Source organism: Pristiophorus japonicus, chromosome 3, assembly GCF_044704955.1.
Source record: "Pristiophorus japonicus isolate sPriJap1 chromosome 3, sPriJap1.hap1, whole genome shotgun sequence".
NCBI lineage: Eukaryota > Metazoa > Chordata > Chondrichthyes > Pristiophoridae > Pristiophorus > Pristiophorus japonicus.
In genome coordinates, this window is record NC_091979.1 from 48,412,829 (window position 1) to 48,428,646 (window position 15,818).

The window sequence follows — 15,818 nt, forward strand, 5'->3', positions numbered from 1 at the left end:
GGATCCTTTACTGTATCTTGTAAAAAACTGTGTCCTCCATGGGAGCTGGTCCAGCGTCCCAGCCTAGATGCATGAAGAGATCAAGCCGTTCCAGCGGCGCAAAGACGAAATGTCCATACAGGCGGACTGTCTTTTGTGGGGTAATCGCGTGGTTTTGTCTAAGAAAGGCAGGGAAATGTTCATACGCGACCTACACAGTACCTACCCAGGCATAGTAATGATGAAAGCTATAGCCAGATCCCATGTGTGGTGGCCTGGCATCGACTCAGATTTGGAGTCTTGCATGCGCCAATGCAACACTTGCTCTCAACTGAGCAATGCGCCAGGGAGGGACTGCTAAGTTTGTGGTCATGGCCCTCCAAACCGTCGTCTCGAATCCATGTTGACTTCGCTGGCCCGTTTCTAGGCAAAATCTTATTGGATTTTATGGATGCTTATTCAAAATGGATTGAGTGTGTAATAATGTCTGTAAGCACATCCACTGCCATCATAGAAAGCCTACAAGCCATGTTTGCCATGCAAGGCTTACCTGATGTCCTTGTCAGCGACAATGGGCCGTGCTTCACCAGTGCTGAATTCAAGGAATTCATGAACCGCAATGGGATCAAGCACGTCGCACCTGCCCTGTTCAAGCCCGCATCTAATGGCCAGGCAGAACGGGCAGTCCAAACCATCAAGCAAAGCTTGAAACGCATGTCGGAAGGCTCCCTGCAGACCCGCCTGTCCCGAGTCCTGCTCAGCTACCGTACAAGACCCCACTCGTTCACCGGGGATCCCCCTGCTGAATTGCTCATGAAAAGGGCACTCTAAACAAGGCTCTCTCAAGTCCACCCTGATCTCCATGATCATATCGAGGGCAGGCGGCATCAACAAAGCATGTACCATGATCGCGCAAATTTGTCATGCGATATTAAAGTCAATGACCCTGTATTTGTACTCAACTATGGACATGGTACCAAATGGCTTGCTGGCACTGTCATAGTCATAGAAGGGAGTAGGGCGTTTGAGGTCAAACTTGCAAATGGACTAACTTGCAGAAAGCATTTGGACCAAACCAAACTGCGATTCACAGACAGCCACGAGCAACCTGAAGAGGACACCACCAACTTCAACCCTCCGACACATACATGAATGGCAACCGACATCACGGTCGACCACGAAGCTGAACTCATCATCCCCAGCAGCCCAGCAAGGCCAGCTGTGCAGCAGTCCAGCGAAGTCCCAACCAACTCACCTGCACCTGTGTTTGTACCGAGACGATCGACTAGGGAGCGGAAAGCCCCAGATTGTCTCATCCTGTAAATAAGTGTACTATTGACTTTGGGGGGGGGGGGGGGGGGGAGTGATGTTATGTATGCAACACCTTGTAACCTTGTAACCACCACCAGAGGGTGCATCTTTTGGAGTCCCAAGGGATCCCAGCATTCCTTGGGAGCACTGCATATAAGCAGGCCTCCCATGCAGTGCCAGCACTCTGGAGTCAGAATAAAGAGACTAAGGTCACACTTACTCAAGTCTACAGTACTCAGCCACTTTGCTTTATTTGAGACTTAACTGTCAGCATCCCCAAAGATGAAGGGGACAAAATGTATTTTTACTTACAAGCGGTATCTAAAACAAAGGGCATCAAGGGTCGCCTAGGACTTCTTTCCAGTGAATGGACAAAGTGACAACCTCATTAGCCCAACATTTCAGACAATTTACCGTGGTGACACCCTAATTTACTCACCTGCGAAAGGCCTCCTAATTGTGGTCATTCCAAACTTTGGTGGGGTAAGTGGCAGAGGCCGTGTCCAGAGAATCCCACCCCTTCTACTGGAGCTTGCCTCCTTCACCTCCTGCCAATTTTGTGGCAGCTTGTCTTCCTATTGCTTTCCCACTTGAACAAAAATCCTGCAACTGGAATGAAGGGAATGGTACCAAGAACAGGGTCGTAATCAAGGGCACAACAACCCTTATCGCTATGCTTCATCAACTAACATTTTGAGAATCTGAACTGGCAATATTTTTATCCTCAGAAATGAATACCCAGTAACCACAGGCACTTACTTGCCTAGCCAAGAATTACATAGAATCTACAGCACAGAAACAGTCCATTTGGCCCAACTGGTCTGTGCAGGTGTTTATGCTCCACACGAGCCTCTTCCCATCCAACTTCATCTAACCCTATCAGCATATCCATCTATTCCTTTCTCCCTCATGTACTTATCTAGCTCCCCTTAAATGAATCCATGCTATTTCCCTCAACTACTCCATATGGTCGTAAGGGGACAGAAAAACGTAGTGCACAACACGTGGAATATCTGATGCTAAAGACTGCAGTAAAAGGGGAACTTTGAGATCTGTGGCCTGAAATTCCCTTGATCTCATGCATAAAATTCCACATTTCAGAGGATAGAGCCAATTTATGGGAACTGCTTTTTTTCTGTGAATGCAAATGAAGAGATGACAGGGTGTCCATCAGAACAATGGCTTTCAGAGTTATATAGAGCGGAGTAGGAAGGAGCGCAGCCCCCAGTGACAGGTCCTCCACTCCAAGTCCTATTAATAAGTCAGACTGTCTGCGCAATTATCAACAGTGCCTTGGACAACTTCAGACCTGCCTGGCTCTTGTATTGGGTTACCAAGTCTGCCACAAGGAGTTGACTCGGTTCCAGTCCCAAACATGTCATCTCGGAGCCAACTTGATCCCAAAGACGATTTATTTTATAGACGTTGGATTGCACTTTGATTCAATACACATCCATTCATCGAGTAAGTATCTCATTTCATCACACCGCCAATTAATTATTATTCCCCTCCAAACAATTCATTTCTATAGTCAGATTTTGAAAATTTAAGTATTAGGAAGGGACCCATAGCTTTGGAAAAAAATCATTGCGCAATCCACAAACACTATGGGGTTGATCAGGCGGCACATTTTATTAGCCTAGAGACTTGGGACAAACGTGAAAAAGGATTTCATTATGGTTGCTTCATAACAGTTTGGCAAGAGCTCATCAATAAAAAATCCAAATTAAATAATTGGGTTATGCAAAAGATGTTTGTACTATCCTGCGGCTCAATGTACTTCGATTATTCAAATTCTAAGCAATGCAAATGTGGAACAAGATATGGTTCAATTTTTGGCAACATTTCTTCAGCTTTAAATAAATGCTAACCTTAATTAACTACTCAAAAAACTCTCTTCTGCAGAATTAGTTCAGTTCAGTAGTTCGGTTTACCAAAATGTATTACACAACGAATAAAGATTTTAAGAATTCAGGGCCAACTAATCAAGGCATTGAACTTGTAGTTACTATGTTGGATCAGTGAAGCTTTGACATAAACAAGCTGCACTGGAGATGCGTGTCAGCAATACATGGATGGCTGTGGACATTTCAGTGTTGCAACACACCTATGTGCATCTTCACAAAAGCACGTCAGATTGATCCATGTAAGTATTCAGATGCTAGGAGTGCAGCACAAACAACATCATACTTTAATTTGATATTATATTGGGGGGATTTAATGCCTTATTAATACTAAAGGATTGCCAAGAGGCAGCACGTAAAATATAGGATTCAGTATGAGTGCCATCAACGACACCAAAATTCAGTGTCGATTTCGCTGGATTATCTGACAACAATTGTCACTAATGGCAAAACTAAACGACTCCCAGCATTTTGAACTAATTGTGCATATAGTTGTCCTCTGGTTGCCGAATTCACGCTGTGATATAAAGCATGATAACTAAGCACCATCGGGAAAACAACTCTATGGAAGTGGCTGTGTTTAAAAAAAAAGGGCATAAAATTATTAAACCATGCATTACACAGAATGCACTACAGACTAAATGAGGCATTAGTCATTTTCAGGAATTTTGTTGGATATTAATTTGTCGGGATTCTCTATGAATTTTCGAGTCAACAATAAATATGTAGATTTTGATTAAGCCCATAGTAACTTCCATACTTGCTCTCTGATTCCTCATCTATTGCACTGTAGTTAATGGGTTAATAGCCTCGAATTAGATTCAGCTTTGATGAATTACCATTTCTCCATCTGTTTAGTTCCATCTCCAGACGCTGAAGAGCATTCTTCAGGGACTTGTTTTTCTCTTTTTCCTTCTCAAATTTCTTCTTCCATTCCTCTGCCGTCAACTCCAGGTTGACAGATGCAGTATTCTTGATGGTCTTGGCTCTATTAGAAGCAGATATTTATAAAGAGCAATTTACTGCATAGGTATAGCTCATCCTGCTTCAGTGAAAACAAATCAAAAGGCTAATGAAACTTATTTCTTCTCAAACTGAAATACATCACCATAAAGAATTATACATTGCACATATTTGGCAAAAGCCAAAAGAATTAAAAAAAAAATTTGCATCAGTGTACATGTAAGGTAATCTCACTTTAAACAAATATGCTGTCTTCCTGATGAACTGTCCAATACCACTTCCTCACTTTCCAACTAAGCATGACCAACTGACACCATGTGAGGTGGAGTTCACCCACCCTCCCGAGAAAACAACCAGTGGTGCAAGAAAGCATTGCTCAAGGAAAGGCCATTTGGCCCATCAGGCACACACCTTTCACAAAGCATGTCTTAGCTACCTAAACACAGACTCAGTTCTACCTACTTAAATCACCCGAGGGAAAGTTCCACATAATTACTCCATGATCCCAAAGGCCATGACAAAAAACTCCAGAATTGTCATCATCCCTACATCTACACTGTTCAACTGGCCTGCAGTTCTTCACAGGCAATGCTCCATAGCCTGACCATCCCGCCTTCCTTTTCCCAGCTCAAGTGGAACAGAAACCACTATTAGAGTATCTTGGTCCGTCTATACTACTATAACCTCGAATCCCATTTGGATGGGAGTCTGTGGGGAAAGTGGATTTTACTTCTTTGAAACCTCAAAATTATTGTCGGTATGGCATTGAATGGTTAACCAAATGTTAGTTTAGACTTTTCAGCAGTACAAAGATAGTTACGTAGCATATAAGCTTACAGATTTCAACTGGTTTGTTAAAACTTGCAGATTAACAACTGCATAATGGACCAGCCAATAAAATGGAAAAATCAATAATCTTGATAATCAGTTGTGAAGTGCAATTGGGAAGCCAGTACAGATTGTAACTGACCAATATTGCTGAGGAGTTAGGGAATTCATGTTTACTGATCAGGCATTAGTAATTCCCTCCTGAACTAGTCAAGGACATATTGTATGAGACTAATGACCACCAACCCTCATTTGCATTCCATTTATCTATCCAATCAGTCACTTGTTCATAAAAAATGATTACATTTGTCCAACGCAATTTGCCTTTAACAGATCCATTTTGGCTGTCCTTGACTTGGATAATGCTTCCTCAATCTACTCTATACAATGAAAATATGCTCAGCTCCTCTTAATGACCAAGAGTCCTAAGTCCTGAAATCACCCTCGTGACTCTTTTCTAAACACTCTCCAATGCATTGTGCTTTTGAAGCCAGGATGACCATAATTGCCTACTCAAAGTTTTTAATCAATGTCAAAGGTCATAGCAGCAAAGCTAATCAAATACTCTTCTTGAGGGCATAATTGCAGACACTGTTCCAAATATGACCACACACTGATCTGTATAGTTATAATCATTTCCTTTGACTTATGGTCAAATGCCCTCAAGACAGATCCAAGTATTTGATTAGCTTTGCTGTTAAGACCTTTGATTAGAAACTTGCAATAGTCAATATTTTCATTTGTTTCCTTAATAAACGGATGTGACTGTGACATCCATGCAAAAATGCTTAATTTATTAAACTGGACCAGTTTACTCAGAGTTCAAAAGTCCACAAGTAAAGTGGAATCTCTGTACAGAATTCTGATTCTTTTTAAATAAACAGGTTAATTTATACAAAAGAACTGGTAAAACCATCGTTCACTAAGTTGCTCGCAATTTAGTAAAGGCATACCTCAGTTAAATGATCCTACAGTCACTCTCTTGTGAACTTACGTTAAGCACTATTAGCCAGCTTGGATGAGACTCCTACCTCTGGCCAAACATAAGGGTGGTTTTTGATTCAGCATCGTTAAAACTGGAGGGTGAGCAACAGATAATGATGGTAGTGCGGCAGTTCCCACCAAGGGAATCCTGGAGAATTCGGGTCATTTTACTGTCACGGTACGGAACGTGTGTTTTCTGTAAATAAAGAAAATATATTCATAGAATCATAGCATGATACAGCACAGGAGGCGGCCATTCTGTCCATTATGCCTGTGCTGGCTCTTTGAAAGAGATATCCAATGAGTCCCACTCCTGTGCACTTTCCCATAGCCCTGAAAATTTTCCCCCTTCAGTTATAAGAACATAGTAACATAAGAAATAGGAGTAGGCCATCTGGACATTCAATAAGATCATAGCTGATATGTTCTTGGCCTCAACTTCACTTCCCTGCCCGCTCCCCATAACTCTTGACTCCCTTATCGTTCACAAATCTATCTACCTCCACCTTAAATATATTAAATGACCCAGCCTCCACAGCTCTCTGGGGTAGAGAATTCCAAAGATTCATGACCCTCTGAGAGAAGAAATTCTTCCTCATTTCCGTTTTAAATGGGCGATCCCTTATTCTGAAACTATAACATCTAGTTCTAGAATCCCCCACGATATTGAAACATCCTCTCTGTATCTACCCTGTCAAGCCCCCTCAGAATCTTATACGTTTCAATAAGATCACCTCTCAGTTTTGTAAACTCCAATGAGTATAGGCCCAACCTGCTCAACCTTTCTTCATATGACATACCCTTCATTCCAGGAATCAACCTCATGAACCTTCTCTCAACTGCCTCCCATGCAAGTATAGCCCTCCTTAAATAAGGAGACCAAAACTGTACGCAGTACTCCAGGTGCAGTCTCACCAATACCCTGTACAGTTGTAGCAGGACTTCCCTGTTTTTATACTCCATCCCCCTTGCAATAAAGGACAACATTCCATTTGTCTTCCTAATTACTTGCTTAGATCCCTCTGTACTGCAGCATTTCATAATCTCTCCCCATTTAAATAATAATTAATTTTTTTATTTTTCCTACCAAAGTGGATAACCTCACATTTTCCCACATTATACTCCATCTGCCAAATTCTTGCCCACTCACTTAGCCTATCTATATCCTTTGCAGATTCTTTGCGTCCTCCTCACAACTTGCTTTCCCACCTGTCATTGTATCATCAGCAAATTTGGCTATATTACACTCGGTCCCTTCATCCAAGTCATTAATATAGATTGTAAATAGTTGAGGCCCCAGCACTGATTCCTGCGGCACCCCACTTGTTAGAGTTTGACAATTGAAAATGATCCATTTACCCCGACTCTCTGTTTTCTGTTAGATAGCCAATCCTCTATCCATGCTAATATATTTACCCCAACCCTGTGAGCTCTTATCTTGTGCAGTAACCTTTAATGTGGCACCTTATCGAATGCCTTCTGGAAATCCAAATACACGATATCTATTGGTTCCCCCTTATCCATCCTGCTCAATACATCCTCAAAGAACTACAGCAAATTTGTCAAACATGATTTCCATTTCATAAAATCTTGCTGACTATGCTTTCTAAATGTCCTACTTCCTTAATGATGGACCCCAGCATTTTCCCAACCACAGATGTTAGGCTGACTCGTCTATAGTTTCCTGCTTTCTGTCTCCTTCCTTTCTTAAATAGGGGCATTACATTTGCAGTTTTCCAATCCACTGGGACCTCTCCAGAATCCAGGGAATTTTGGTAGATTTCAATCAATGCATCCACTATCACTGCAGCCACTTCTTTTAAGACCCTAGGATGCAGGCCATCAGGTCCAGGGACTTGTCCATCTTTAGTCCCATTAGTTTGCCTAGTAATTTTTCTCTAGTGATAGTGATTGTTTTAAGTTCCGCAACCCCTCGCCCCCCCCCCCCCACTCCCGAATAGCCCCGTGTTTATCCATTATTGGGATGCTTTTAGTGTCATCTACCGTGAAGACCGATACAAAATATTTGTTCAATGTCTCTGGCATTTCCGTTTCCCATTATTAATGCCCCAGTCTCATCCTCTGAGGGACCAACGTTTTCTTTAGCTACTCTCTTCCTTTTTATGTACCTGAAGAAGCTCTTCCTGTTTTTTTTTTATATTTCTTGCTCGTTTACTCTCATAAGCTATCTTCTCTCTCTTTATCATTTTTTTAGTCATCCTTTGCTGGTTTCTAAAAATGTCACAATCCTCTGGCCTTCTACTATTCTTCGCAACATTGTATGCCTTTGTTTTCAATTTAATACCGTCCTTTATTTCCTTAGTTAGCTACGCATGGCTCATCCTTCTCTTAGATTCTTTCTTTCTCAGTGGAATTTATCTTTGGAGGGCATCTTATGCCAATGAAATTGGACCCCAGCAAGAAGTTAATATCATCAGGTGAGGAGGGGGAGAACATTTGGGAGAGGTGAAAAAATAATGGTAGAGATACGAAAACCAGTGATTGTTGGAAAATATTGAAATCAAGAACAAAAACTGGACCAGTTATACCTATTACAGATAAACATGAAAGGCACCCGATTTGATATTGCAGAATTTTAAACTTGGTAATTGGCCACTGGTACAGTTTTGATCTTGTGGAATTAAATTAGTATTTTTATTGTCTCAAAGATGTCATCTTTGGGCTTTTATTCAATTTTCTGGTGAAAGTTGAAATCTAAGATTTTGCTTTTGGGGAAGAGAGGGAGAAATGGGAGCAGGAAGTAAATGTCTTTGTGCCAGATGCTAAGAAGCAAGTCAAGTCATTAATTTGCACAACTTTATGCTGGGAAACATTATGTGACTTGGGGGGGGATGGGGGGGCGTGGCTATATTAAAAATACGGAAAAGGAGACAAAATTATATTCCTTTAGCATGCATTTCTTTTAGCATTTCTTTTTCAGACTGATTATGTATTTCCAGTTTTTGTTCTTGGTTTCAATATTTTCCAACAATCACTGGTTTTTGTATTTCTAGCCATTATTTTTTCACTTTTCCCAAATGTTCTCCCCTTCCTCACCTTAACTTCTTGCTGGGGTCTGATTTCATCGGCATATGATGCCCTCTAGTACACTTCCTGAGTGGCCATTATCCATGTGTGTGTGTCTCGACAGCAAGTGGCAACATGCTATTAACCACAGGAGCCAAGCCCAACCCACCGTCCCCTAACCACCACATATTCACTTCCAGCATATAGCAAACAGGAAAAGGAAACGTTGTGCAACTTTCCACTTCCTAACCCAGGATGTTGAGGCTAACTCTCGGGACCTTCCTGATTTAAATCAGTTAACAGCATAAACTTGAAATCTAACTTGGTGATCTGTTTGACTCAGCTACTCGCTGGACAAACCTTACCGAACCATTGGATCTTATTTATATTAAGTAAATGACCCAAGACCCACACAATACTGATCTGTAAATCTAAGTTTACAAATTAAAGCCTGCAAATGCCCACAAATATGGTTCATCCTAAGCATCTCAAATCAGTGTAATTATATTTGTTCAAGACTCCACTTCTGTCATGGAGCATTACCAGATGTAAGTGGGGTTAGCAATAGAGCTATAGCACAATACCCTGATTATCTGACATGCTCGTTTCCATGAAATTACGCCTTATATGCACTTCTGTAGAGACTAGGATAGGGAGCAAGGATAGTTGAGCATCTTTTGAATGACAGGGGTTAAATTAGCACTATTCACTTTAAATTGGGCCGTCAAAAAGGTTCTTATACAAAGAAAGATAAAAGAACTAGGCTCAAATTGATTAGCAAAGATGACAAGTTCCTAAAAAAAAATCATCGTTTTCACAATAACAGAATTACTGAGTGTAAAGCAATCATGCAGCTTTTGTGTACTTTTTGTTGCAAATTGAATGCACATGGAAATTAAATGAGATAAGTAATGAACGACATGGCATCCGTCATTGTAATATTTTCTTAAAACATTTAAGGCTACACCCTTTCCTCAAACAAAGCAGGTCGCGGACTGTTGCAGCCACTACATCAAACAAAGAAAGCACCTCTTGGGATTCCTGTCACTGGTGTTATTGGCTTTTACCAAGATCGCTTTTATCTTCATGCCATTCCTCTTACATTTAGATGGTCATATAAATCTGTGAAACCTATTAAAACCCCGTGCTAAGTGTGTTGTGTGCTTTATAGTCTGGAATTTCGTCATATAGCATACTGGGCCCACACTAAGACTGACTTCTCTGAGATCAGTCCAGTCTAGGACTTCTCTTCCAATTACACAAATAATTGACTATAGACAGGCAAGAATACAACAGCCACAGGATCATTTCCTCAGCAAATGCAAAGGCAAGGAATGCATACAAGCTGTAATTTCATAGCAACAAACGTGAGTCAGTAATCAGGGTTACAGTGTCAATGGGTTCAATTTTCCCCAGTGATTTGCACCGTTTTTTTGGAACAGGCCGCTTTTTTTGGCCTAAGTTAAAAAACCACAGCTTCCCCGATCAATTTGCACCAGCGTAACTCAGTTAGTTATGATTTTTTTAGTTAAGTTTTTTTTCAACCAAAGGGGGCGTAACCTGCCACCCGCGGCAATTCTGGCCACTTAGGCAAGTTTGACCAGCTGAGAGTTACTCCAGTTCTTCTTAGGCTAGCGTATGTGGCCTCTGCAGAAAAACCTTCCGGAGAGTTAAGGAAATTGGCGTAGGTAAGGAAATCGACACAGGTAAATGCAGCAGATGCTCGGACAGCAGCAGCAGGAGAGATAAGAGAGGGGGAGAGAGCTGGGGGAAAGCCTTTAGGGTATAGGTTAGGTGTGGAACCGGGAGGGAGGAGGCTATTCAACCTGGGATAGGGGCGGGGGAGCGGACCGGCAGGCCACTTGGCCTGGGATAGGGGTGGGGGAGTGGACCGGCAAGGTACTCGGTGGTAGGGGCGGGTGGGGGAGTGGACCAGGAGGCCCTTCGGCCAGGGCTAGGGGCAGGGGAAGCAGACCGGCAAGGCACCCGGGGCTGGGGCGGGCAGGGAAGTGGACCGGGAGGCCACTCGGCCAGGGCTAGGGGCGGGGGAGCAGGATTGGCAAGGCACTTGGGGATAGGGGCAGGTGGGGGAGCAGACCGGGAGGCCACACGGCCAGGACTAGCGCAGGGAAGTGAGACCGACAAGGCACTCGGGGCTAGGGGCGGGGAAGCGGGATCAGCAAGGCACTCGGGGCTAGGGGCGGGGGAGCGAGACCGACAAGGCACTCGGGGCTAGGGGCTGGTGGGGGAGCAGACCGGGAGGCCACTCGGCCAGGGCTAAGGGCGGGGGAGCGGGACTGGCAAGCCACTTGGGGCTAGGGGCAGGGGAGCAGGACCGGCAAGGCACTTGGAGCTAAGGGCGGGTGGGGGAACGGACCGGGAGGCCACTCGGGGCTGGGGGGGGGATGCGGAGGGGGGAATCAAACCGGCAAGGCAGTGAGGGCTAGGGGCGGGCAGGGGAGCAGATCGGGAAGCCCTTCGGCCCGTGACAGGGACGGGTATCAGCACCGGCATCGGGAGGGCGGGACACTGTAATATTTGGAGGTAAGTTTAATGTGTTTTTAAGTTGCTGAAATGTATTTTATTATGTTTTAAGTTGCTGCAATATATTTTATTGTGTTGCAAGCCGGCTGTATGTTTCACTTTGCAGCTTCAGCCTGCATTGCATCCATGGTTACAGTGGCAACCCGATCTTTTTGGCGCAGATCAAGGCTCCGCCCCCAAAACTAAAGGACAAGTTAGGCTGCGCCAAAATGAAGAAATCAAACGGGAAAACTTAGAACATTTTTTTTTGGCGCACTTGGGTCCCAAAAAAACAGGAGTAACTTTTCAAGTATGCCAAAAAAAACTTTGGGGAAAATTGAGTCCATAGTTTTATGCTGAACCCATTTACATCTGTCAATGCTGCATGACCGAAGTGGAGCAGTGCAAAATTATCCCTATTTTGTATGGTTTGATCAAAGCTCTATACTTAAACTGGTCGTGATCACAGAATTGACCAGTTCATTAATCACATGTTTGCTGGGTTTATGGCACTGTTTTGATAGTCGCAGGATGTAATAATATACTCATTCATATTTTCACTATTTGATCATCATATTGTTCAACTACAAGGTAGAAACAGTGTGCATGCATCCCTTCAAAGTTATGTGGTTAAACAGTTCTCCCCCACTACAGTGCATGGGATTTGGATCAGGTATCCGTCACATCATTATGGCATCAATGCATCATCAATCCTTCCTTGCCAATCAGATGGTAACATTCAAATGTGATGTAGTTGATTGCATATTAGCTTGTGGTAAAATCACAATGTCAGTAAAGCAAACAGGAAATTCAGTGAATCATAATACTCCACTGAGAAGACTTACAGTTGCCTCAGCCAGAGCCGAAATCACATTCCCTAGAGCAGAAAGAGACTTATTGATATTTTTAGCTTCATCGAGGACAGATCCTTCAGCTCCAGTTTTGCTGACCTACAATAAACAGATACAGACAGTTTGGCATGATGATGTTTTAACTAACAAGCTTACATCTTTCTTGCTTAGATGTATCAAAGTGATTGGATTGAGTCTAGTCAAAAAAAGCCTAGATTTTTTAAAAACTCAGAATCAAAAAAGATATTCAGCTTATTTTTGTTAACCCCCTCCATCTATTCAATATAGCCGCTCCCTTTGTATAATATGGCTGAGCTTGAGGCAATTCACATTATTGCAAATGAGAATGGTTTAAATAAAATCAAAGTAACAGCTGGAACCCTAATTGCAGCTTTGGGCATTGCGGGTGAGCCAAACTGATCCAGACCTCACACCTGCACATTTTGCAGCTGAAGTTACTGGATGTGATAAGGAGTGAGAATCCTGGCTGTTTTTTTTCCCTATTCCTAGCCCAGGAACATTAAGGTCAATTTTAGCAACCTTACCTCGAAGATTGACAAATTTTGCACAAACCAGAGATCAATTTGGGATCATTTGGGCATACCGCACGCAGCACTTCACCTGGAGGTACCTTTGTTTTCTGAACCATCGGGTGTGCTCAGATAGTTTATTTTCTTTTAAGTGACTTGGTCAGGTAGAAGAGCACAGACTCCGCAATGGGCTAAGGGTCAGCCAAGGGGGCGGGCACAATTAGGGCAAAGGGAGTCGCAACAAAATGACCCGCTAGGAAATGCTCAAACATGAACTTTTCGACGAGCCTTAAAGTAGATAAACAGGTTTGAAATGTGAATTTTTTTGGCTCGAATTTGAAACACTCCCTGGACTTTCCCAAAGGAAAGCTACAAAGTACAAGGTCATCTGAATGGTGGTGCAATGTCTAAAGTCACCGTGGAATGAACGTGGGGGTAAAAAGGACAACCAAACAAACCAGATTTTTCCATGGCACAGATCACTCAGTCGATCAAAATTTTAAAGCTACGCGACTCACGATTGCCTTTGGTTCCATGGGCAGGAGCAGAATGATTGTTTTCAATTCTGTTTAGCAACCTACTATCTTAATTTTAGACTAATCGTATTACATCAAAGCAAAAAGGGTGCATCTTATTGAGTACTGTTAACTTCAATAAACTAAATGGGGCAGGGGCCATGTAACTTTGATTTCTCTTCCCGGTTAGTAGTTACACCAGGATCTCTGCCAAAAAATCACTAAACATCCAAAACAGGTATCCTTCACCTTTTCACTGCCAGCTAAATCTACGAGGTATAGTTTGCCACAGAGTTTCTTCTCGGTTTCCATGTTCTCCTGTTTGATGTTAATAAGGAAGATGCTGTGACTTCGGGAACTGTGTTCATTCATGTCTGTGTAGACAAAAATAAAGTTAATTAGAGGAGTCAATTATTGATTTATTCCCTGTCAAGTGAAATTCAAAAGTTAGTTGGATAAATACATGAAGGGGAGAAAATTGAAGGGCTTTGGGGAAAGAACAGGGGAGCGGGGCTTGTTGGACAGCTCTTTCAAAGAGTCGGCACAAACGTGATGGGCTGATTGACCTCCTTCCTGTGTTGTAAGATTCTATGATTCTATGAAGTGACAATCAGCATCAGTAAACCAGCAACATCGCCACACACCCACTGAGTTGGGACTGAGTGAAAAGGAATATGTATCACGTTTATAGCCAACTGGAAGTATTTTGGTGCCTGCTCCCTTTAAGCTGAAGAGTACAAGTCAGAGCACCAGTCACAACACAGAAGCATAAGCAAAATAAGGTGCAGTTGTTTAAATTGCAATCGCAGTTTTAGCTTTCTGGCTGTGACCCTGTGAAAACTGCATTCCTGTCCTGCACAGGCTGGTTGAGAACTCAGCCTGACACTGGCGTGAGGAAAATGGTGGCCCATTGGAGCAGGCACTGCCAACAACAACCACTTCTGTTTGCACCACTGGTGTTTTTTCTCTGGCAACTTGGAGAGTAACATACACTTGCATTAAAGCATGGCCTCTAGTGGTAACCATCTAATGCAAGTGAAGCAACAGTTGCTGTGCTTTCCACTTAGTTACTGTTAATGCTGCTCAACCATATGTGTGTTTTTTTTTAACCATTTGAGTATTTGGCATTAAGGCAAGCATCGTGGATTTGTTGGGGCATTTTCCGGCTAGGAACAGTTCACAAGGTGTGATCATCAGAGCAAAACCCATTGCTTTGGATAATAATCCTCTATCACAGTAGGCATGCTTTGCATAGAGAAGTGTCTGAGCTTTCTGTCTTCATGAGCTGCACAACTGCATATCATGGAGCCCCGGGAGGGCCACATATAAAATCATGTTCTTATTAGTCATCTATATCTCAAGTTACTGACATTAACAGGGCTTGGATCTTCTCATTTATAAGTTATTCACCAATGAGGCAACAGAAGAGCCCTTTCCAAATCTCCAAACCCACCAAATCGAAGACAAGCAACTGAATCAGAAACACAAAATGCAAATATATGAAGTGCTTCGATGTCATGTGGTCTATGGGCTGCAGTTTGAACACATCTGCTTTACAAAACAGAGCAAATGTACCAACAACCAACAGGAAAAACTACACAATCCCAAGCATTTAACCAAGTCATTTAAGACTATTTGGGTAAGAGAAACAAACACCTTTAAAATAATTTACCATTCTAAAAGTACAAGCTCCAATTAAACATGTCATTTGAACTTAGTTACAGAAAATGCTGGAAATATTCAGCAGGTCAGGCAGCAACTGTGGCGAGAGAAACAGATAAACGTTTCAGGTCGATGACCTTTCGTCAGAACCTGCTTTACAAAATGACCAAAAACATTGCTAACTCTGTTTCTCTCATGAAAAGCGACACACACACACGCACGCACATACACACGCACACGCACACACACACACACACACATACATGCACATACACATACACACACACACACATATACACACACACACACACACACATAAACAGATCAGAGAAGGGTTCAAACTTTGCATCAACTTCCTGAAATGACTCAGTGGGTTTACAGAGGGAGCAGCTGAGCAATAAAGATGAAGAAAATCTCAGGTTCAGGTTAAATGATCTCAGCCAGGATGGCAGTAGTGGTACACATATGGTCTCGGTACCCCGGGGTTGGGGAAGTTGTTAAAATCTTGGTGTGCCATAAATACCTTCTTGGGTTCAGTTGGTTTCAGCTGCTCATGAAGCAATCTGAGCAACTTATTTTTATGAGGAGTTGACTGCACTGCCCTATATCTACTTGGATAATGATGTTCCCCTAGGATATAAATTGGATATCCATGGGCCGAAAATTCCGGCCTCGCCGGGTCTGTACGAAGTGCACAGGGACCCACCGAGGCCTCGCAAAAGCCAGTTCATGAGGCGCAAT

General features: G+C 42.8%; 1 protein-coding gene across 1 annotated transcript in view; it reads right to left on the minus strand.

The window, feature by feature from the left end:
* kif5c (kinesin family member 5C) overlaps positions 1-15,818 on the minus strand; it is a 279,299-nt gene that overhangs the window by 93,440 nt on the left and 170,041 nt on the right. Inside the window, exons 8-11 of the mRNA XM_070874419.1 lie at positions 13,665-13,789; positions 12,365-12,469; positions 6,017-6,165; positions 4,034-4,182 (exon numbers count right to left, since the gene is read on the minus strand). Coding sequence (XP_070730520.1) covers positions 4,034-4,182; positions 6,017-6,165; positions 12,365-12,469; positions 13,665-13,789 — 528 coding nt within the window. The remainder of the gene's footprint in view (positions 1-4,033; positions 4,183-6,016; positions 6,166-12,364; positions 12,470-13,664; positions 13,790-15,818) is intronic.